This window comes from Chiroxiphia lanceolata, chromosome 2 (genome assembly GCF_009829145.1).
Source record: "Chiroxiphia lanceolata isolate bChiLan1 chromosome 2, bChiLan1.pri, whole genome shotgun sequence".
Classification (NCBI taxonomy): Eukaryota; Metazoa; Chordata; class Aves; order Passeriformes; family Pipridae; genus Chiroxiphia; species Chiroxiphia lanceolata.
In genome coordinates, this window is record NC_045638.1 from 14,660,719 (window position 1) to 14,679,159 (window position 18,441).

The following is an 18,441-nucleotide window of genomic DNA, read 5'->3' on the forward strand; positions in this document are numbered from 1 at the left end:
GAAGTGGTGGTTAGATAGTATTCAGCCACTAATATATTTGCAAAGAACTAAAAAGAGGTAGAATTAATCATAAACATATAGAATATGACACATAATTGGTAAGAACATCCAATTCTATTTCAACAACACCAGAGCCTTAAAAGTATGAAAATAAACCCTAGACCCACATGTCTCGGAGGTAAAAAAAGGGAAAATTTTAGAAGTCTCTGTGACTGGTGCTTATAAATGTTGTGCATTCTCCCAGCTTACTACCACAACATTAGAATCAAACCTTAAATTGTGTTTCATTGGGTAGTTCACATCAAAAGGTCATAGAAATTCTTAAAAAAAATGTTTCAGTGAGTTCAACACATACAGATCTACTGAAGATGTTTAGGAATGCTTCTGCTTGGTGGTCCAAACTGGTATGATCAGAGGAAGAATTATATTAAGCTCATAAAAAGTTAACAGCAATAAGACTCATATATACAGTATTTCTTTTTAAATCTTATTCTCAATCTGTATTAGTGATTAAGGCAACATTCCTCAAGATGACATTAGGATATCATGGATTTTTTTTTTCATGATATCTACAGAACATACATAATCAGAATAAGGGATAATATTTTCAAAATCAACTGAAAAATCTCGGAACTCTCTTAGAAGCTTAAATGCTTCAGAAAAAAATTATGCTATTGTCTCTACCTTTAACATAGGTAAGAGGAAAAACAGAAACCCTGCAAAAAAAGTGCTTCACGCAAGTATTCAGAAAAATGCAAAAACTGCACAGCGACCTATCTGGGAAATCCTACCAATGTGTCCAATCTGTGCTTTGTGCCCGTTCCTCATGGTAATCTTTCATCTGGGAACAAAGCCACGATTGCTGAAACAGTTCTGCTTGTATAAAGTAACAGCTTGCTCAGTAAGCAACAAAGGACAATTTTGTTCTCAGTACAAATAACCTGGCTGACTGTAGATGAGCTTCCTGAAGAAACAGATCAGTAACTCTCCATTCTCAAAGCTGAACTGCCCAGTTACACTGTGCTAACCCAGTCCCAGATGCACCTGGATACTGAAAGGAACCTGTTCAGAACTAGCCAGGATATGTGCCCAGCTCTGGCCTGTATATATAAATCAAAGGTTGTGATACATAACATCACCTTCATGTCATTTGAAGATCTGACATTTTAAGTCTTTCACATAGGACTGGCCAGAGGAGTGGTTTCACTTACCTTCACTATGGCATCCTGTGTCAAATATTGCAACTCTTACTGTGGTAAGCTGGTAAATAAGGGGAAGTAAAGTGATAGTTATGATTTATTTTAGGAGGTGGTCAGATACTGAAAAGGATAGTGTACCTTGGGGTGCCTTGTCAGTACCCAGAGAGAGAATATGAATCACAAATGAAGAGAACGAGAATATATGAGAGAATATGGCAATTGCCAAAAAAAAGGGATTATGTCACTCTACCTTATTTTTAAAAACAGATTTAAGCACACTAATAATCAAACAATGAATTTATTTGCAGGATACATTTATCATACATAGAAAACAATACTTATTGTTTGGTTGATTAAATAGAGAAAAAAAGCAAAACAAAACCACAATACATTAGTCAGTGTTCCATATATTTGTTAGCTGACATTTTAAAAATGAAGCTTTCTTTTTTTTTTCCTTTTTTTTAAAAAAAACATGATCATGAACAATGCATAGTGGGAACAAAGGGTCTAGAAATCTAACATTCCACAGCTGTGAGTCAGTGTGAAAAATAAGGCTATGTAGAGGAAAAAAACTCCACAGTGAATTTCAAAACAATACATATTCCACTGACAGACTTAAGATAAGATCATCTGAGTATATGAAATCTAAAAGCAAAGTTAGGTAAGGAAAGAGGAATTTAAAATATTAACAAATTACTTGGGAAGGAAGGAAATAGATTTTTCTAGTGATGGCTTGGAAATAACCTCCAACCTTTCAAACTAATATCAACAAAGGTCAATTACGCTATGATGCTGCAGAAACCATCCCAAGACGAACATCTAGAGGTGAGAAAGATCCAAGTCAGTTTTACAAAATGATCTACAACTACTCATACTACTTATTCAGCACATATTTATCGATGGAAAGACAAAGTGTTAGAAAGTTTCATCATCAGTCACTGAATGATGCAGTGAAGGGCTGGAAAATGTACCTTCGTGCTCTGAAATGTTAATTACAAGTTCTTTTCAGGTTTCATGACAATGTAAATGGAATGAATGGAATTGCAGTGTCATATCCTGCTCTTTGTTCCCGTCCTTTCACACTGGGTCAGCAGTGGGAAGGTTTCATAAAGCTGCCATAAACTGAAGATCTTCACTGCCCTTAATCACTGCCATCTGCTCTTCACATGATGGTGGTGGTGGAGTCCAAGGAACAGGAGTCACAGAGCTGCCCTTTCCTGGCAGTGCCTGGTACAATGCTTCCCAAATGCTGCGTTAATACAGGGAATATACCCCAGGTAACTCTGTCATATTAAATAACTCATCTATATAAAGCATTACAAGAAATTCAGGATGAAGAGGGTATAAAATACTTACTAATATTGGACCTTACCTGTGTTAAAATTCAGATTCCTTACTCACAAGAGTACAAGAACAAAGCTGAGGCAAGAATAGTTGTGGAAATTGGTCTGAGTGCAGATATACAGAATGCATATTTTACAAATAACTATATCTGGAGTTTAATTCACATCTTTTTAAAACAATTAAATACAGACCAGGCTACATAAACCTTTATAACCCTGCTTCATCTGTCATAAATGCCATCCAGATACAAATTCAGATCTTTCATATAGAAGATGATATACTAATTTATTTTAAAAATATTTCTTCCAGGTCAGTCTTTGCTGTCATGTAAAATGTATATGAAACTATTGGGAAAACTGGGATTGTTGATGTGCTAAACTGAACAAAAATATATCCTTACTCAAAGAAAGCTGAAACACCCTGACTGCTATGGGGAGGTCTGTCCTGAAAACTTTATTTCTTCAGTATACTCTACACAGTCTTGCTTATCCCAGTTATCATTCAGAACAGCACAAACAGCAGCATTAAGAGAGTGATGGATTCCAAGGCTGACCTCTTTTAGTTGCCCTGAAAAATCTCTGTTTACCATGCTTGTAGCTGAGGCTTCACAGAAACTAAGAAACATAAACATCAACTGAACAAAACTCATGCAGCTGTTACATCCCCATCACTTATCATCTGTTAACAAAGTTAAGATCAGTTATGGGAGAACAACATAGTTTCTATTTTAAAATCCAGAGAAAGCCACAGAGAGAATTAATACAGAGGAGGAAAAAGAAAAACAAAGGCCTACATTGCAGAATATGGAGGATTGTTATAAGTTACCCCTAAAAAAGTACTAATACATCCTGCAGCTGTATATGTATCTGTTATAGAAATGTATGTATGTATACACATACATATCCACAAATGCAGAACCATCACTGGAAAAAGTAACTGTCAATACAGTTGGTTGTTTCATTCTAAATAAAAAGGATGAGTTAACAAATTTTCCATTGTGGCTCATAGTTTGGGCAAACTAATCTGCAAGTTTGTCTATACTTTTTCTAGTGAAGCCTCTTTCATTTAACTTGTACAGAAGCAAGCTGGTTCAAATTTCCTAATTAGCAAAGAGTACGTAACATCCCCCATGCTAAGAAGTTTGCCATTTTCATGTTGTATTTTGCATTATCAGAACATGCTATGTAAATCTTTGCTGATATAAAAAAAAATCTCATAAAAAACAAAGCAGAACAGTGATAATAATTATGGATTTTTTCTGGCAATTTTCATGTAAAAGCTACATATAACATTTCTGAATATTAGACATTACTTTTTCCATCTGATACAGATTTAAAATGCATAGTATATACATAAATAGTAGCAGCCATCCAATCTTTAGGAGTGCTCTGTTCTACAGTCCAGTCAATATGCCATATAATTACACTGATGGATTTTGCACTGAAGATTCTGAGGGGCTAATTAGAATAAGAAGTGGAAAGATTTCATTTTAAGGAAAGGCTTCCTTTCTATTTTTACAAACACAGAAGAAACATCACAAATACTCCAGAGTAAAAATCCAACACACAGAAATCAGTGTCCTTTTGTGCTAAATAAACAAACAAAACCCCAGGAAAAATCCTCCCAATAACTGTATGCATGGCACATGCTTATCAGAATGTAATCCCTATGTTGGGATTACAGGAGAATGAAATGGGTCCACTGAACAACTTTTTCTCCAGACAGAGGTCCAACTTAAGTACTACCTTTGTCCACAGGTAATTTAAGATGTGCTGGGTCACCATTCATGCCCAGTTTGCTTGAAGTCTTGATTCAAAGCACCTAAATCAACCCTTATTCAGTAGAGTTCCAGATTGTGGAGAAATGGACTCATGAATTATTTTTAAACACTTCCAGTAGTCTCTCTTCCATATAAGATATCCAGGGCCTTTACAGCATACCAGTGTATCTGTTTTGCTAAAACCATGACCAATGTGTTCTCCACCCTCTTCTTGATCTTGAGGGCAGACACAGACTGAAGTTCTACTTCACATAATCACAGAAAGTCACAGTTATACTAAGTAAACTGAATTTAATTTCCTTTGATAAGACTTCATGGTTTTGGTGGCACACTAAATAACGAGGAACAACCTGCTGGCCTCATTATAGCAGATGTAATTTGTGTATGTTAATTCAGAAACTTTTTTAAAAATCTGTTGCCTACATCTCCACGAGAAGCACTACGCTAAAAGATTGCCACAAGCCATTGTAGTCATACATATAAAGTATCAAACTTCACATGTTTTGAAAGTAAATATCCTGTCTTACTAAATTCCATTAAAACTCCTAAGCGCAAATTAATTTTTTGCACTGTAGCTTGGACAAGACACAGAGCCATTGAAAGGAAGAGCTCAGATCAGTAAGCAGTCACTTAGGTGAGAGAGCAGGCCTCTAGAACAGAACCTCAGAGCCAGGCTTTGTGCAAAGACCAGGCTGCTCCTATCCTCCTGTTCATGGAGAGAGATGGCAGTGGCCCATCAGAACTGCTCCCCTGAAACCTCTGTATGTTTCCAGGAGTGATTACAAGTTAGACTTTCAGGGCATAGTTTGTTTTACCCTTTCTTGCACTTTGTGTGACTTTTAACAGTCCCCCCAAAGGGACCAACTCACACTGGATTGACTGGAGGATTTACCCTTTCTTACCAGGATCTGTGCCTATATGCCTGGGCTGAAATGATTGAAAATGGGCGGCACAGGCCTGCCACCCCACAGAGGTGAACTTCAAGAGGTCCACCCAGCCTGTGACAGCGCTGGAGAGGTGAGTAAACTAGCCAGCAACAAATAAACACATAGGGTCTCACTACTACTTCTATCATCTTAAGAAAGGAGTACATCTTAATTAAGTGTGAAAGGAACTGTGCAAAAATACACATCGGTGGGCAAATGCAAACATCAGTGACGAATCCAGGCAGTAGCACCTGGAACTGGGCTCGGCCCCACTCGTAAAATTACCCAGGCTTTTACCTCTAGTGCCAAAAGAATGTATTTGACCCGATCATGAACGTTTCAGTACTCCCTGCAGGCCAGTATCCATGAGCTTATCTTCCACTTCAGTTCGTGATGGAAGGGCCATTTCTGTAAAGGAAATCTGGGCTGCAGCAGGTCCTATGGGGAGCACTGTACGACGCAGAAGTTGCAGCGTATTTTTCAAAAACTTCATATTTCAAATATTTAGGCTCCCAAACTGGAGCATTTTTGTTTAAACATCAGTTTAAATATTGAGACAAGCCTTTGACTGAACCTGATTTATAGACTAGGCAATATATCATAAGAGGACGTGACAGTCAATATATAATCCTACCGGGTACGAAATATTACAGACTTAAAGAGCTTCAAAGTATGTCAGACATACTTCAATCAGCAAAACACTGACTGTTCTTCCACTGTTCATTTAAGAACAAGGATATTTCATGTATTCATTTCATTTCATTTCATGTATTCATTTCAGAAAGCAAAGCAAAATGTTTAAATTGTTCAATTCACAATCATATTCTTCCTCTAAATAATTCTGATCCAAGACCAGCTTCAACTAAATATCTTTGTTAACTGTTTTTGAACAGAAAGAATCCTACCAAAGGAAAACAACCCTCTGAAATAGAGAAAGCCATCAGTGAGTTACTGTACATATTACATGCATAGCATCAGAAGATAGACATCATAAAAACAACAGGTTTCACTTTTAACTGTAAACAGGTAGAATACAGGATTCTTTTCTGAGTAAAACAACACAAACATTACATATCACTTACGAAAAATTGTGCACAGTATACTTCAGCACTCAGAAACTAAATTTCTGTTATCTTGTAGCTATTGCTGACAAATATTGCCTTTAAAAAAACTTCAGCTGTGTATGATAATATACAACTGAATGTGTTAAGAAACAGATGTGTGGGCTTTGTTATCTTCCCACATGCTTCATTTTTAGCAGACACTGGAACTTCTCATCTACATCTTGAGGACAACATTCCTCCAGTCATTTTGGCCAGCTGAAAAGGAAAGCCACTAACCCATATTGCCACTGTCTCCCTATTAACACATGGTAAGCATTTGCTTAGCTTTTCACCATTTTGAGATCAGACTTTAGGGCTTCTTAGAATCCAGTCTGGTAGAATATCAGATTAAAAAAAAACAAAACAAGACACTCAAGACTACACTGACTGACAAATGATCAGAGCCCACAGATATTTTCAATTATTCAAATTATAAAGCTGGAATGTTTTTTTTTCTCCCACTTTACCAATGTTTCAGATAAAATAATTCCCTTATTTTGAGACCTAAATTAATGAAGTCTTTTTCCTGTGAAACTTTACAATTTCTCCAAAATTATTCCAGTGTTTAAAGAGTAAATAAAAAGGTTCTTAGTTCTATTAGATTTCTCATGACCACAGGCACGATGTTGTACAGTTTTAAATTAAAACAGCAACCACCAGTGATTGTTCTTTAAGTATCATTTTAAGGGAATTATTTCAGTCTCAGTACAGGACAAGTTTTAAAAGGCAATAGATTCATTATTTCTGTGTACTTTGAGAACTGATGGAAGTGTATCCAATGTTCTATCGTGCTGTCACCATCCAAAGTCCCAGTGCAACATTGGCAGCCAAAAGTGCACTACCAGCAAGCAAAATTAAAAAGCCAACAAGTTCTCTGTTTTGTTTTTCTACAATGAGGGAACTCAGTGTGGCTTCCAAGAATGAATTTAATATCCACTGACCATCCAAAGCGAAGCAGGGTACAGCATTGATAACTGCCAGTGCTCCTGATAGAGAAATTAGATATCTGGTTGACTTTAGTTAAGGTTCATGAATAATACACAAGCAAATGTAAAAAAAAATATAAATATATATATACATAAAGCATATATAACCATATTATTTCTAGTATGCAGAGAGAAACATATGAGGGTTATTTTTTTTTAGCCACCATTCTGTTTCACAGAAATTATATGAGTAAAATATGAGCTTTACACCATAACATACCTGCTCAGAGAATTGCCTCTGTAGATCTTTATTTTTTTTAAGCGCTAGGTTGGTATATTTAGACAACCTGCACTCTTCACAACTTGAATAAAAGCAGGAGACAGTGAAACCACACTTGATGCTGCCCATCTTCCTCCCTTGCTTTATGTGGTTTTGGAGGAAGGTTACAGCTCTGACACCATGCCTGAAGTAAGAAGGTATTCTAGACCTATGACCCAAGTATGAAATCATGATTAGGAATATTTTCCAAAACACTCCCTAGTAAATGACTAGAATATAATTGGAAATCTGGCCTATCTCTCCTACTTACCTGTTAGCCAGAAAAGTTGAGTGGATTTCTGTACGTGTGTGTGCACGTGAGAATGAGGCACGGGCAGACAATTTTTATTGTTGGTAAAGGCTTCCTAACTGCAATACCTACCTCCATCTTAAATGGCCAGGCAAGAAGACATACGATTCAGAAAGCATCTGGGGCAGTGTGAACCTTGTATGTTCCCAGAAAAGGGGAGGTTATGTTTATCTTTACTCTAGTTCTATGGACTACACTGAACTATACAATTTAATTATTCTATAGTCATGTATAAACATTTCAGTTTCTAAGGTAAGGGTTCTTAGATTAGCTATACTCAAACCTACTAAGCTTTGTACATGTGTATATGTATCCTCTCGTTCATTAACAAGAATGTATGAACTGAACTATCCTGCTTTTTGAATATGCTTTGCTTTTCTGTTGAAGAAAAAATTAAAAAGAACAACCATACCCTGTTATTTAGTTCAGTCGAATGACACAAAAATGGTAAAACTCTGACATACCAAAGCTAGCAAGAACATCTTATTTGTCCTGCCATAAATTCAGACTTACTTTCACCTTCTGGTCACATTTGTTAAGGCTCACCCTCAAGAGTTAAAAAAAGAGAAATATATTGTTAAGCACAGCAAAGTGAGAGATTTCATTTTGAGCTTGGCACATGGACAATAATCAATGGAGAGATGGGATAAAGATGTCAAAACTCTACAGAAATATTTCAGAGCATCCTGTCTAAAACAATATCCAACTGAAATTTTGCGAGGTCACTAAATTCTGAACAATTCCCTTCTTGCCTTAAAAGAACAAACATACTTTAAAGGATACTTGCAAAACGTCTCTATCACCACAGGTAGATCGATGCTTAGAAAGTTTTGTCGTGGTACAAAACTGCTGAGACTTACTGAAATGAAAATATAAAGACACACAAAGCATGAAAAGTATGAAAAGTAATTCCAGGGTTATAACATTACGAATTTTAGCTTAAATTTTGCAGACACATCAGATGTGAAATGACCTTCTTCAAAGAGGAATAACCAGTCTAAATATGGGTTTGGTTGCTTTTTTTGTTTTCACAAGAGTGCAGCCATTAAACCTTTCTTAAACCTATCATAGTAAAGTCATGGTAAAGTCACTATCATAGTAAAGTCACTCCACAAAATACAATTAGCATTTCAGTAAAACTAGATCTAAAATACATATTTTCAGAGGCAACTGTACATCTATAGTCATAAAGACCCCTTTGTGTAATTTCAGTTCTTTTCAAAGAAAGATATTATAGCTACCAGACCTTTTCAACATATGCAGTACACATGTATATTGCGGGTGCGCATGTGTATTTTCTCTGAAGGCCAGAAAATTCTCTTGCAGTACCTGGAGAACCTCCCCCTGACCTGAGGCTGAGCTCATGGTATACAGGAGCGGGGCAGATGGGGAGCAGAATTCTGGAATCCCTCTGAGAAAGCCAAGGCTACAAGGTGAAGCACAGCTGTATTGCACAACACCAGTTAGCCAGTACATAAGTAGCTTATCTTTTGTGCTCAGATGACAAGTGACTCCAAGATATAACTTGATGCAACTTAAAAACCCGAGACATGGAACTCAGCATCCTTCCTATAAACAGTGACGGGAAAATTGCAATGTCAAGCACAACATGATCTTGAAATACTTTGTTACTGTACACACTGTTCTTTGAAGGTGTACATGAACCTTCAGTTCACTGCATGTCAAATGCTTCTTGAGAGGTTCTTCAAAGAAAAGTGAGGTAACTTGAGACCTGCCAGAGTACACCTTGTTAGTACAGGGATGCTCCATTCAGGTTCTCTCATAAAAAGTCTTGTTACAGTCTTTCAAAGTAAACAGCAATCTGAGTCTGTCAGCATCAGAGACCATTTGGAAACCTTAGTTCTATGACAGCTGGAAGTAAGACGCCTTTCCTATACAAGGAAAGTAGAATGGAGAATTATCCCCAGAAGGAAGGGTTTAAGGTAAATTAAGGCAGAGATAGAAAATCACCTTGAGACTAAACTTGAACAGTACCAACAATAGTCCTTCTGTCCCTAAGGAACAACTTTAGATGTGAATTTTCCCTACCTACCTGGGAAAAAGTTATAGCCATAAGAAATACCACCTCCACAGAGATATCTGAAAGCAAGAGTTCAAATCCCACACAATACAAACAGCCCTTGGGAAAGAAACAATTTAACCCACCCTTACAGAAATTTTAAAAGCATAGGCTAAGAGAAAACTGGGAACATAACATACCAAAAATGTTATTCAAATTCAGAAATGCTGCTAAGTATATCTTAGTTAAGAGTAGATCAGATTTCTTCAGGTTCAATAAAGAATTCAAGGACACAGAAACAAAGGTGAGGGAAAGTAGTTCCAAAGGCACATAAGGCAGAGAATTGGTCCATGCAGTCACATAAAGACATTTTCTTCTTTTAACAGATGCCCTTGTAAGTCCAGCCAGCAAGCATACTATGGGGATGGAGAGATATATATAACAAGGAGTCCCAAAAAAAGAATGGTTTGGTGTGGCAACAAGCAGAGAACTTTCCATTACCAAAACTGCCGCTGTGCTTGAAAGTCATGTTGCCTCTTCCAGCTTAAGACCAATCTTTGATTTAGAGAAAATAAATCTGTTGGACTACTGAGGAAAGAACAAAACAGACAGAAATCCAAGACACCACCCAGCTCAGAAAGTCAGAGGCATCCAAGTCAATCACAGTATCATAGAATGGTTTGGGTTGGAAGGGAGCTTATAAAAGATCACCTAGTTCCAACGTCCCTGGCATAGGCAGAAACACCCTCACTAGACCAGGCTGCTGAAAGCCCCATCCAACCTGGCCTTGAATATTACCAAGGATAGGGCATCCACCACTTCAGTGGGCAACCTATGTTCCAGTGCCTCACCACGCTTAGTGAAGAATTTCTTCCTTGTATCTAATCATTTCTAGAAGAAAACCTGTATGACAAGCCACTGATTATCAGAGATACCGTTAAGAAGTTCTTTGAAACATTCTGTGTGTTTGACTGGCAGTATTTAGTATCAGCCACTACAGTAAAAAAACCAGCTGAACCACAAAAAAAAAAAAAAGAGAAAAAAAAATTTTTCCTTAACATCTATTCTACACACAAATTTACTCAACTAAATACAGGATTTTATTAAAATACTTATTTAGCCTTATTTTAGAAGTTACATTTGTTAACCAGGAAGACACTATAACCTTCTGCAGCTTGATACTGGAGGTTGCCCTGAAGCAGGTGCAGGACCTTGTACTGCGTCTTATTGAACCTCATGAGGTTCCCATGGGTTCTCCTTCTTGAACTTGTCCAGGTCCCTCTGGATGGCTTCCCGTCCTTTGGGTGTGTCAACTGCACCACTCAGCTTGACATTGTCTGCAAACCTGTTGAAGGTGTAATTAATCCTGCTGTGGGGGCTGCATCCCAGCCCTTGGACAGAGCTGCCCTATGGGACGTGTTCCCCTACCCGGGAGGGCAGCTCCCCACACAGCCCTGCCCCAGCTCTGCGGTCATTCTAGGGCCATGAGGTCACAGAGCCCCACGGTGCTGCACTGGGCCAAAGAACCGACTGCTCAGCCCCTTCCCTAACGGCAGCAGCAGCGACAGCAACAGCAGTAGCCGCGGGTGTGAGGGGGACCATGGTCCTTGTCCACCACCTCCTCCTCCTCATCCTCCTGACTGCTCTGCATGCCAGGGCTGCCCAGGCTGCTACAGGGCAACTGCAGGAAGCAGGTCAGCTGGCAGCACCAGTGCAGCCTTCCATGGGCCAGTGAGGTCTTCTTACCAAGGAACATGGATGTTGGGTTTTTCCTCCAGTGTTTTACTGAGGGTTTTTTTCTGTGTGAGCGCTCTCCTGGTAAGAGAGTCTCAAGAGTCCATCTGCTCCTCCAGGGTGTTGCACATCGCCTTAAGGAGTATTGCACTGCCAGCTCAGAGGTCCCCAGGTCCTCCTCTGCAGCTTTGACAATCCACTGACATCTGGCTCTCACATTATTACCTGATCCCCTTCCAGTGCTTCTGTTCACAAAGGCAGAAGACCCTAATATGCAATGGAAACATTTCTTTGTGCTTGCTTCTAGCTGATTCTCTAAAAGAGTCTCTGGAAGCTTGGCAGAAAGATGGTTTGGAGCCCTTAGAGCCTGCAGGTAGATTCTCAATGTCCCTTTCTTTGAAAGAATAATGATCAACAATGTGTCAAGAGTTTATTAATGAGCAATTTTCCTTAAGATGTCGAGGTTGGTGGCTTGCTGAAATCTTTGCCAGTTCGAGTCCTCAAGCAAAAGCGTGAGCCCACAGGTAAGTTAGTTGGAGAAAGCAGCATTTACCTTTTGATCTTCCTTCCATGTGAAAGGCAAGTTGCTCCTTCCATGGCCAACGCCAGCCACTGGCATGGCCAGGTACTTGCTGTCCTGTGGTCAGCTGGTGTCAGCCATCAGAATGGCTGTGCAGCAGGCTCTTCCCCCAGTGCCTGCTCTTGCACATCACATCAGCAGCCAAGCTAAAAAGTGTGTTGGTTTCAAGACATCTGGATCACATTCCACAAATTATGAAAAACGGGACTCTTGCACAAATGTGGCTCCCGCTGTAGCTTCATCCCAGAGCCTTCCCTGAGTACCTAGAGGCCCAAGGCACAACAGCAGCCCAGAGAAGGATCCCTCTCGTGAGCTGAGGTCCAGAGCAATATTCTGGCTCCTACACTGGGCAGGGAACCTAGAGGGAACCTTCCCATCCTCCTGCATCCTGAGCCATGCTGAGGCTTTAACTGTCTCTGCTTTTTGGCAGTGCTGTCGAAGTCTGGAGAACACAATGGAAATGCCAAAAAATCTCCTAAAATAGGCTCAGAGCACTCAGGTACTGAGCAGTCCTGCTGGGGTCCCTAAGTGAGAGGCACAGCCTGAAACCTGGGATCAGCTGCAAGGGGTGCCCAAGCTGGAGAAAAGGCAGATGTGGGGGAGCATGGCTCAAGTGTCTCCTGAGAGGGCCTGACTCCATCCCCTTGTGGTGTGGGAGTCAGCTCAGGGAGGGAGAGTTGCGGGTGGCACTGCCTGCTTGCAGGGATGGGTTTTGTCCATGTCCCTCGAAAGAGTGACTGGTCAAGCAGTGATGCTCCCCCCTGTGCTCTCCTCCTGACCATCTGAGTTTTGTTTGGAGGGACAACCTGTCCCAAAGGATGGGAGTGTGCCTCCAGGCACCAGCACTGGGGGGAAACAGAGAATGTCCTGGTGGTATCAAACATGCTGCAAGCTTACAAGTGGTGCAGGGGATGTGCTAACATTTGAATTTCTCCTGCAGAAGTGACTGTAGCAACGACCACACATGCTCCCAAACCCGAGCAGCACATTGAAAGTATTTTCTGTCGTGGAGCAGGCTGTATGATAGGCATAGTGATAGTCCTGGTTGCTGTGCCAGTTGGGATACTGTTGTGTACTGCTGCAATCTGCTGGTGGTGTGATAGAAAACGGTGAGTCATCGATCCCCCCACATCCGCTGCCTCTTTCAAAGGCTGCTCACAGCCATGAAGCATTTTTAGCATTTTTAGTCAGGCTGCTGTGCAGCAGTGAGTTAGTGGCTAGCCATAAAAATCTGCTGAGTTTTCTGCTGTTGTCAGAGGCTTTAACTTGCCTTTTAATTCCTGGGTCTTCTCCTGGGGAGCCTGCTTGCACTGGAGCCAGTGTTTGTTCAAACTGAGCCTGCCTGGACAAGAGTAGCCTCCATGACCAACAGGCAGAGGCAAAGCAAGGTCAGGATGAGAAAGAGTGAGAGATAATACTGCTCTAAAAAGCAAGACATGCACTGGCACTTGCTGCTGACCAGTGAACCTGTCTGGAGGAATCCCCCTACTTAGTGGTGCCTTGAGGTGCAGGTATTCACTTTGACAGCTCCACCCATGGTGGTGAGCCTTGTCAGCTCTGGGCCCTGCTGTGGAGGAGAGTCTCTGTGTCCCACCTGCAACTTAGCCACCTCCTCTCTCCACAGGCGTCTCTCTGGAGACCGGCAGGAACGTGTTGGTCTGATCTCCCGCCCAGAAAGCCTGAACAGTTTATCTGAACCTGACCCACCACTGTAGCAGCCCTAAGAAACTGGCACATCTGATCCCTGAGCTGTCCTTGTTCCCCAGCCCTTCCTCAGCTGCACTGCAGCAGCAGCAGAAACTGCCCAGCCCCAGCCACAACAGGAACAGCTTCGTCCACCCCCAAGCCTGCTGGCCCAGCCCTCCGGACAGAGCTGAGGGTGGGCTCATCAGGGAAGGGGTTGGGCTGACAGAAACATGACCAACAGCTTCAGGGATCAACTCTTTTTGTCTGAATAAAAGGAACAGAATCATCACACAAGTGTCTCGATAGTATCAGAATATCCAGAGTTGGAAGGGACTCACAAGGATCATCAAGTCCAACTCCTGGCCCTGCAAAGGACCACCCAAGAATCACACCATGTGCCTGAGAGTATCATCCAAATGCTTCTGGTAATGTGCCCAACCACCCCCTGGGCAAAGAACCTTTACCTGATATCCAACCTAAACCTCCCCTGACACAACTTCAGTCCATTCCCTCAAGTTCTGTCACTGGTCACCACAGAGAATAGAGCAGTGCCTGGCCCTCCTCTTCCGCTCGTGAGGAAGTTGTAGATCATGATGAGGTCTCCTCCAGGCTGAACAAGAAAAGTGACCTCAGCCACTCCTCTAATGGTTTCCCCTCCAGGCCCTTCACCATCTTTGTTGCCCTCCTTTGGACACCCTCTAATAGCTTCATAGCTTTTCTATATTGTGGTGCCCAAACCTGCACACAATGTTCAAGGTGAGGCCGCCCCAGTGCAGAGCACAGTGGGACAATCCTCTCCCTTGACCAGCTGGTGATGCTTTGCCTGATGTCCCCCAGGACACGGTTGGCCTTCCTGGCTGCCAGGGCACTGCTGACTCACATTCAACTTGCCGTCGGCCAAGACACTCAGATCTCTTTCTGCAGGGCTGCTCTCCAGCCTCTCATTACCCAGTCTGTATGTACATCCAGGTCAAGTGATATCCAAACTCGTCATGCTGAAGGCTGGTATCAGAACATCGGATCTGACCTCTTGTTCATGAGCCAAAATAGCAAAATGGCTGAGGCATCCAGTGTATTCAAAGGCTTCAAAAGACACACACTCCAATATACTGTAATTTCAAAAACCTAACTGCTGCTTGACTAATGGCACTAAGTCACCACCCTGAATCTGAAGCTGTGCCTACACTGAGAATGGATCACTAATCTTCTTCCCTTGTTGTTACAACAAATTGTTGCCATCAACAGCCACTAGACATGGATCTAAACTCCAAACCTTGCTACTGAAGCAAACTCCAAACACAAAGAAACTCTTCAGGAAGTTGGTGGACTGAGCTCTAGTCACTGTAATATGAGGCAATGAATTTAGTGGTTGTAACGGATTAAACCTAATGGCAGTAGGCAAATTTGTCCTCCTACGAATAACAAAAGGCTTGTCTTCAAAAAGACACTGCTGGGAAGAGGTGAACAGCAATGATCCTGGGTGAGAGAAAACAGTCATTGTTTTCCCACTCTAATTAAACAATTCTTTGACCTGGAAATAACATTTCTTTTGTTGGCTAATGCTAGATGGTGTTGGCAAATATCAAGAAGAATGCACAACAGACACAATTTTAATTAGAAGTGACTGGGAGACTAGGTTGACCAAAGAGCTTTTCAAAACTTCTTCATAGGGGAAAGGGCATGTATGCTATAGAGGAGACGGACAGCATGGCATGAGATATTTCTGTGTGGTCTCCAGAAGAACTATACATGTAATTCTTTAAGTATGGGTAAAAAGCAAAGAAGGACCATCCTCAGTGATAAGGGTGAACAAGTATGGAAATACTGAGAAAACAAGCTGGACCACAAAGACCTTCATCATGGATTACAGCTGTTGTTGCTCATAAACATGCCCAAAGCCAGGAAGTGGCTTTTTTTTTCTTTTTTTTTAAGAAGACTCAAATACAACAGAAGTAGGAGTCCAGTTCAGGGAAATTATCTCCTAGGAAGTTATCTCCTAGGTAAGTTCCATCTTCTTTTCTTGAAGGAAATCTCACAGTTTTTGATCCCTGATGGGCAACAGTAACATTCAGGGACATGATGTTTCCTCAAGTAGTGTGAATTCCAAATATGAACCTTAGTCACCAGATTCTTTCCGACCAACAAGAGCCAGAGAAAGAAGCAAAAATTCTGCAGTATCAGAAATCACATGAGGGAATAAAAACCTTCACACATAATAAAGAAGAAACAGTGCAAAGTTACATGGCAGTACTGACAGGGCCCTCAATTTCAGTCTTACATATCATCTGTCCAACACAGGGAGAGCCTCTAGAGCATAACCGCCTGCAGTAAGAAAAGTTTAAAAGTCTTGAGTAATACCACGTGTATTAAACTGACAGTATGAATTATATTGGACTACATTTGATACTTTTTACAGAAGGAATGCTAATTAAAAGGATTAATCAATGTGTCTGTCCCAAACAACATGCATTCCTAATCATTCCTTCTGTTTTAGTTTTGGCCAAATCTCCAGCGCTTTAGGTTCATTTAGGATTATGATTCCTTCCAGGGCTTTTTTTTTAAATACTGGAAATACTGCTATATATAGCATCCATACCAACAAAAAATATTTTTGCTAGGATATTTTAATTTGAGGAAACAAACATTTAATAGAAATAAGCTGTAGTCTATTTCTTCTAAGTAGCTATTATGGATATACATTTTTAAAAGTACGTTATCTGGAAGTTATCTTCAAATGGAAATATGAAATAACTACTGCTTCACCATAAATCAGGACTATCATGACAACATTACAAGCCTAAGTAAAAAATAACAAATGTGTGATCTTAGAAGGTTATTCAAACATTACTGGCATTTCTAGAGAAAGTAAAGACATAATACACCCTAGTGCAACTCTCGTATCATGTTGCATGTCAAATGTAGCACCACTCTAAAAGTAATGTTTCCTGCAGACAGAAAGATCACACTAAAGAATAAGGCATTTCTCTAAAACACATTCCAGTTTCAAAACTCACGCAGTAGAGGAGGAAGTTGTTTTCTTTTCTTAACCATAAAGAAATTGTTACCACTAACCATACCAATGGTTAGTCACATTTGATAAAAAACCAAAAACCTGCACCAGACCTGTTGGCACCAGCCAGTATTGTACAGTGCAAAACTAAGTTTGAAATATTTAGAAGCTGTTTCACTGGAATGCATGAAACTCTATGATGGTGCAGTAGATTATCTGCTGCCCAAGCCGGGATTTTAGAATTTTAGCTCAGATGTTTTTCCAAGGGGAACACAAAGCATAGGTTGCATTTTCAGCAAAGTTTGTAATAAAGTCAAGCTTTTAGCTTTCAAATTAATACATTCAATGCACAATTCCCAGGGACAATAAATCACTTTAGAATTATATTCCTACATGTGTATGTAAATGGTATTTTCACACGGTAACTTCTTAAAGTAGAACTACCTCTTCAGATGCAATAACATTCTTTTCTGACTTCTGGCCGACTGGCAGGTTCAATTCTTTTGCAGAATTGCTGTTCAGTAGGAAACACTGACCAAAACTCCATTGCTCCAACATATTGGAAAAGAGAATAACATCAATTGTTCTACAATACTGATAATTTGTATTGTTAGAGACCAAGAAAATGAATTCCATATAGTTATAAAACTCTCTTCTTAAAATATGTTGCTCCACTTGGAATAGATGTCAACAAATATAGAACTGTGTGCTGATATCACACATGTGAACAATGTTTTCCTCTTAAATGGCAAGAGGCCAGAAATAAACAAAAAGACCATCTTTGGGGCTTAAATGATGGTATATTGTAAAAAAAGTTGAAATAAATACCTCCTCACAGAGTATCAAATTACCAGCACAGAAAGATAAAGACTAACAGATTAATTAAAAATATGAAAGAATGTTAATGGCTTTACACTACCAGATTTCATTACTGTTTATAAAGCTCCTTTGTACCTAAATTCCAGTGTTTATTCAGAAAAGTACAATGCCTTGTTAAGGAGATACTTCTAAATGTCTGAAGTAAAATCACCCTGAGAGGTACAGCTGACTATGAGGAACAGGTAGGTTCCTCATGGGAAGGGATAGCAGTTTAACACTTAAAACCTTTTAAAACTCATCTGAAGCTAAATTTCACCATGTCACTCAGGCTACTAAGTAGGATGTTCATAAGTTTGTTCATTCTTTCCATACTCTCTCCAGCAGCAGAATTACTGTTTAGTTATATGCCTGGCTCAAGTATATAAGCTTGCCCAAAGAAGAGCCACAGTGAATTTCAAAGTAAGGAACTAAACTGTTATATGTTATTTAATTTAGGGCAATCAAATGAAAAAAGAATAAATCAGGAAAAGACTATGTTGTGATAATACTTGTGGCTCTGTAGTCATGGGAATCTGCCACTGATACTTGCATATTAGGTGTGATTCAAGCAGCCATGCTAGTATTTCAGGCAAGGTGCTAGAGCAAGATGCCTACAGATTTTACAATAGCATCTGGAGAGGTTTGT

General features: G+C 40.1%; 1 protein-coding gene across 5 annotated transcripts in view; it reads right to left on the reverse strand.

Moving 5' to 3' along the window:
• Positions 1–1,478: 1,478 nt before the first annotated feature.
• MBTPS2 (membrane bound transcription factor peptidase, site 2) overlaps positions 1,479–18,441 on the reverse strand; it is a 63,924-nt gene continuing 46,961 nt past the window's right edge. For 3 of the 5 annotated variants that reach the window (XM_032678977.1, XM_032678973.1, XM_032678976.1), the window contains exons 10-11: positions 8,691–8,766; positions 1,479–7,358 (exon numbers count right to left, since the gene is read on the reverse strand). In XM_032678977.1, the coding sequence (XP_032534868.1) occupies positions 7,136–7,358; positions 8,691–8,766 (299 nt within the window). In that variant the 3' untranslated portion in view covers positions 1,479–7,135. The remainder of the gene's footprint in view (positions 7,359–8,690; positions 8,767–18,441) is intronic. The other 2 variants (XM_032678974.1, XR_004355221.1) reach the window with 2 other exon arrangements.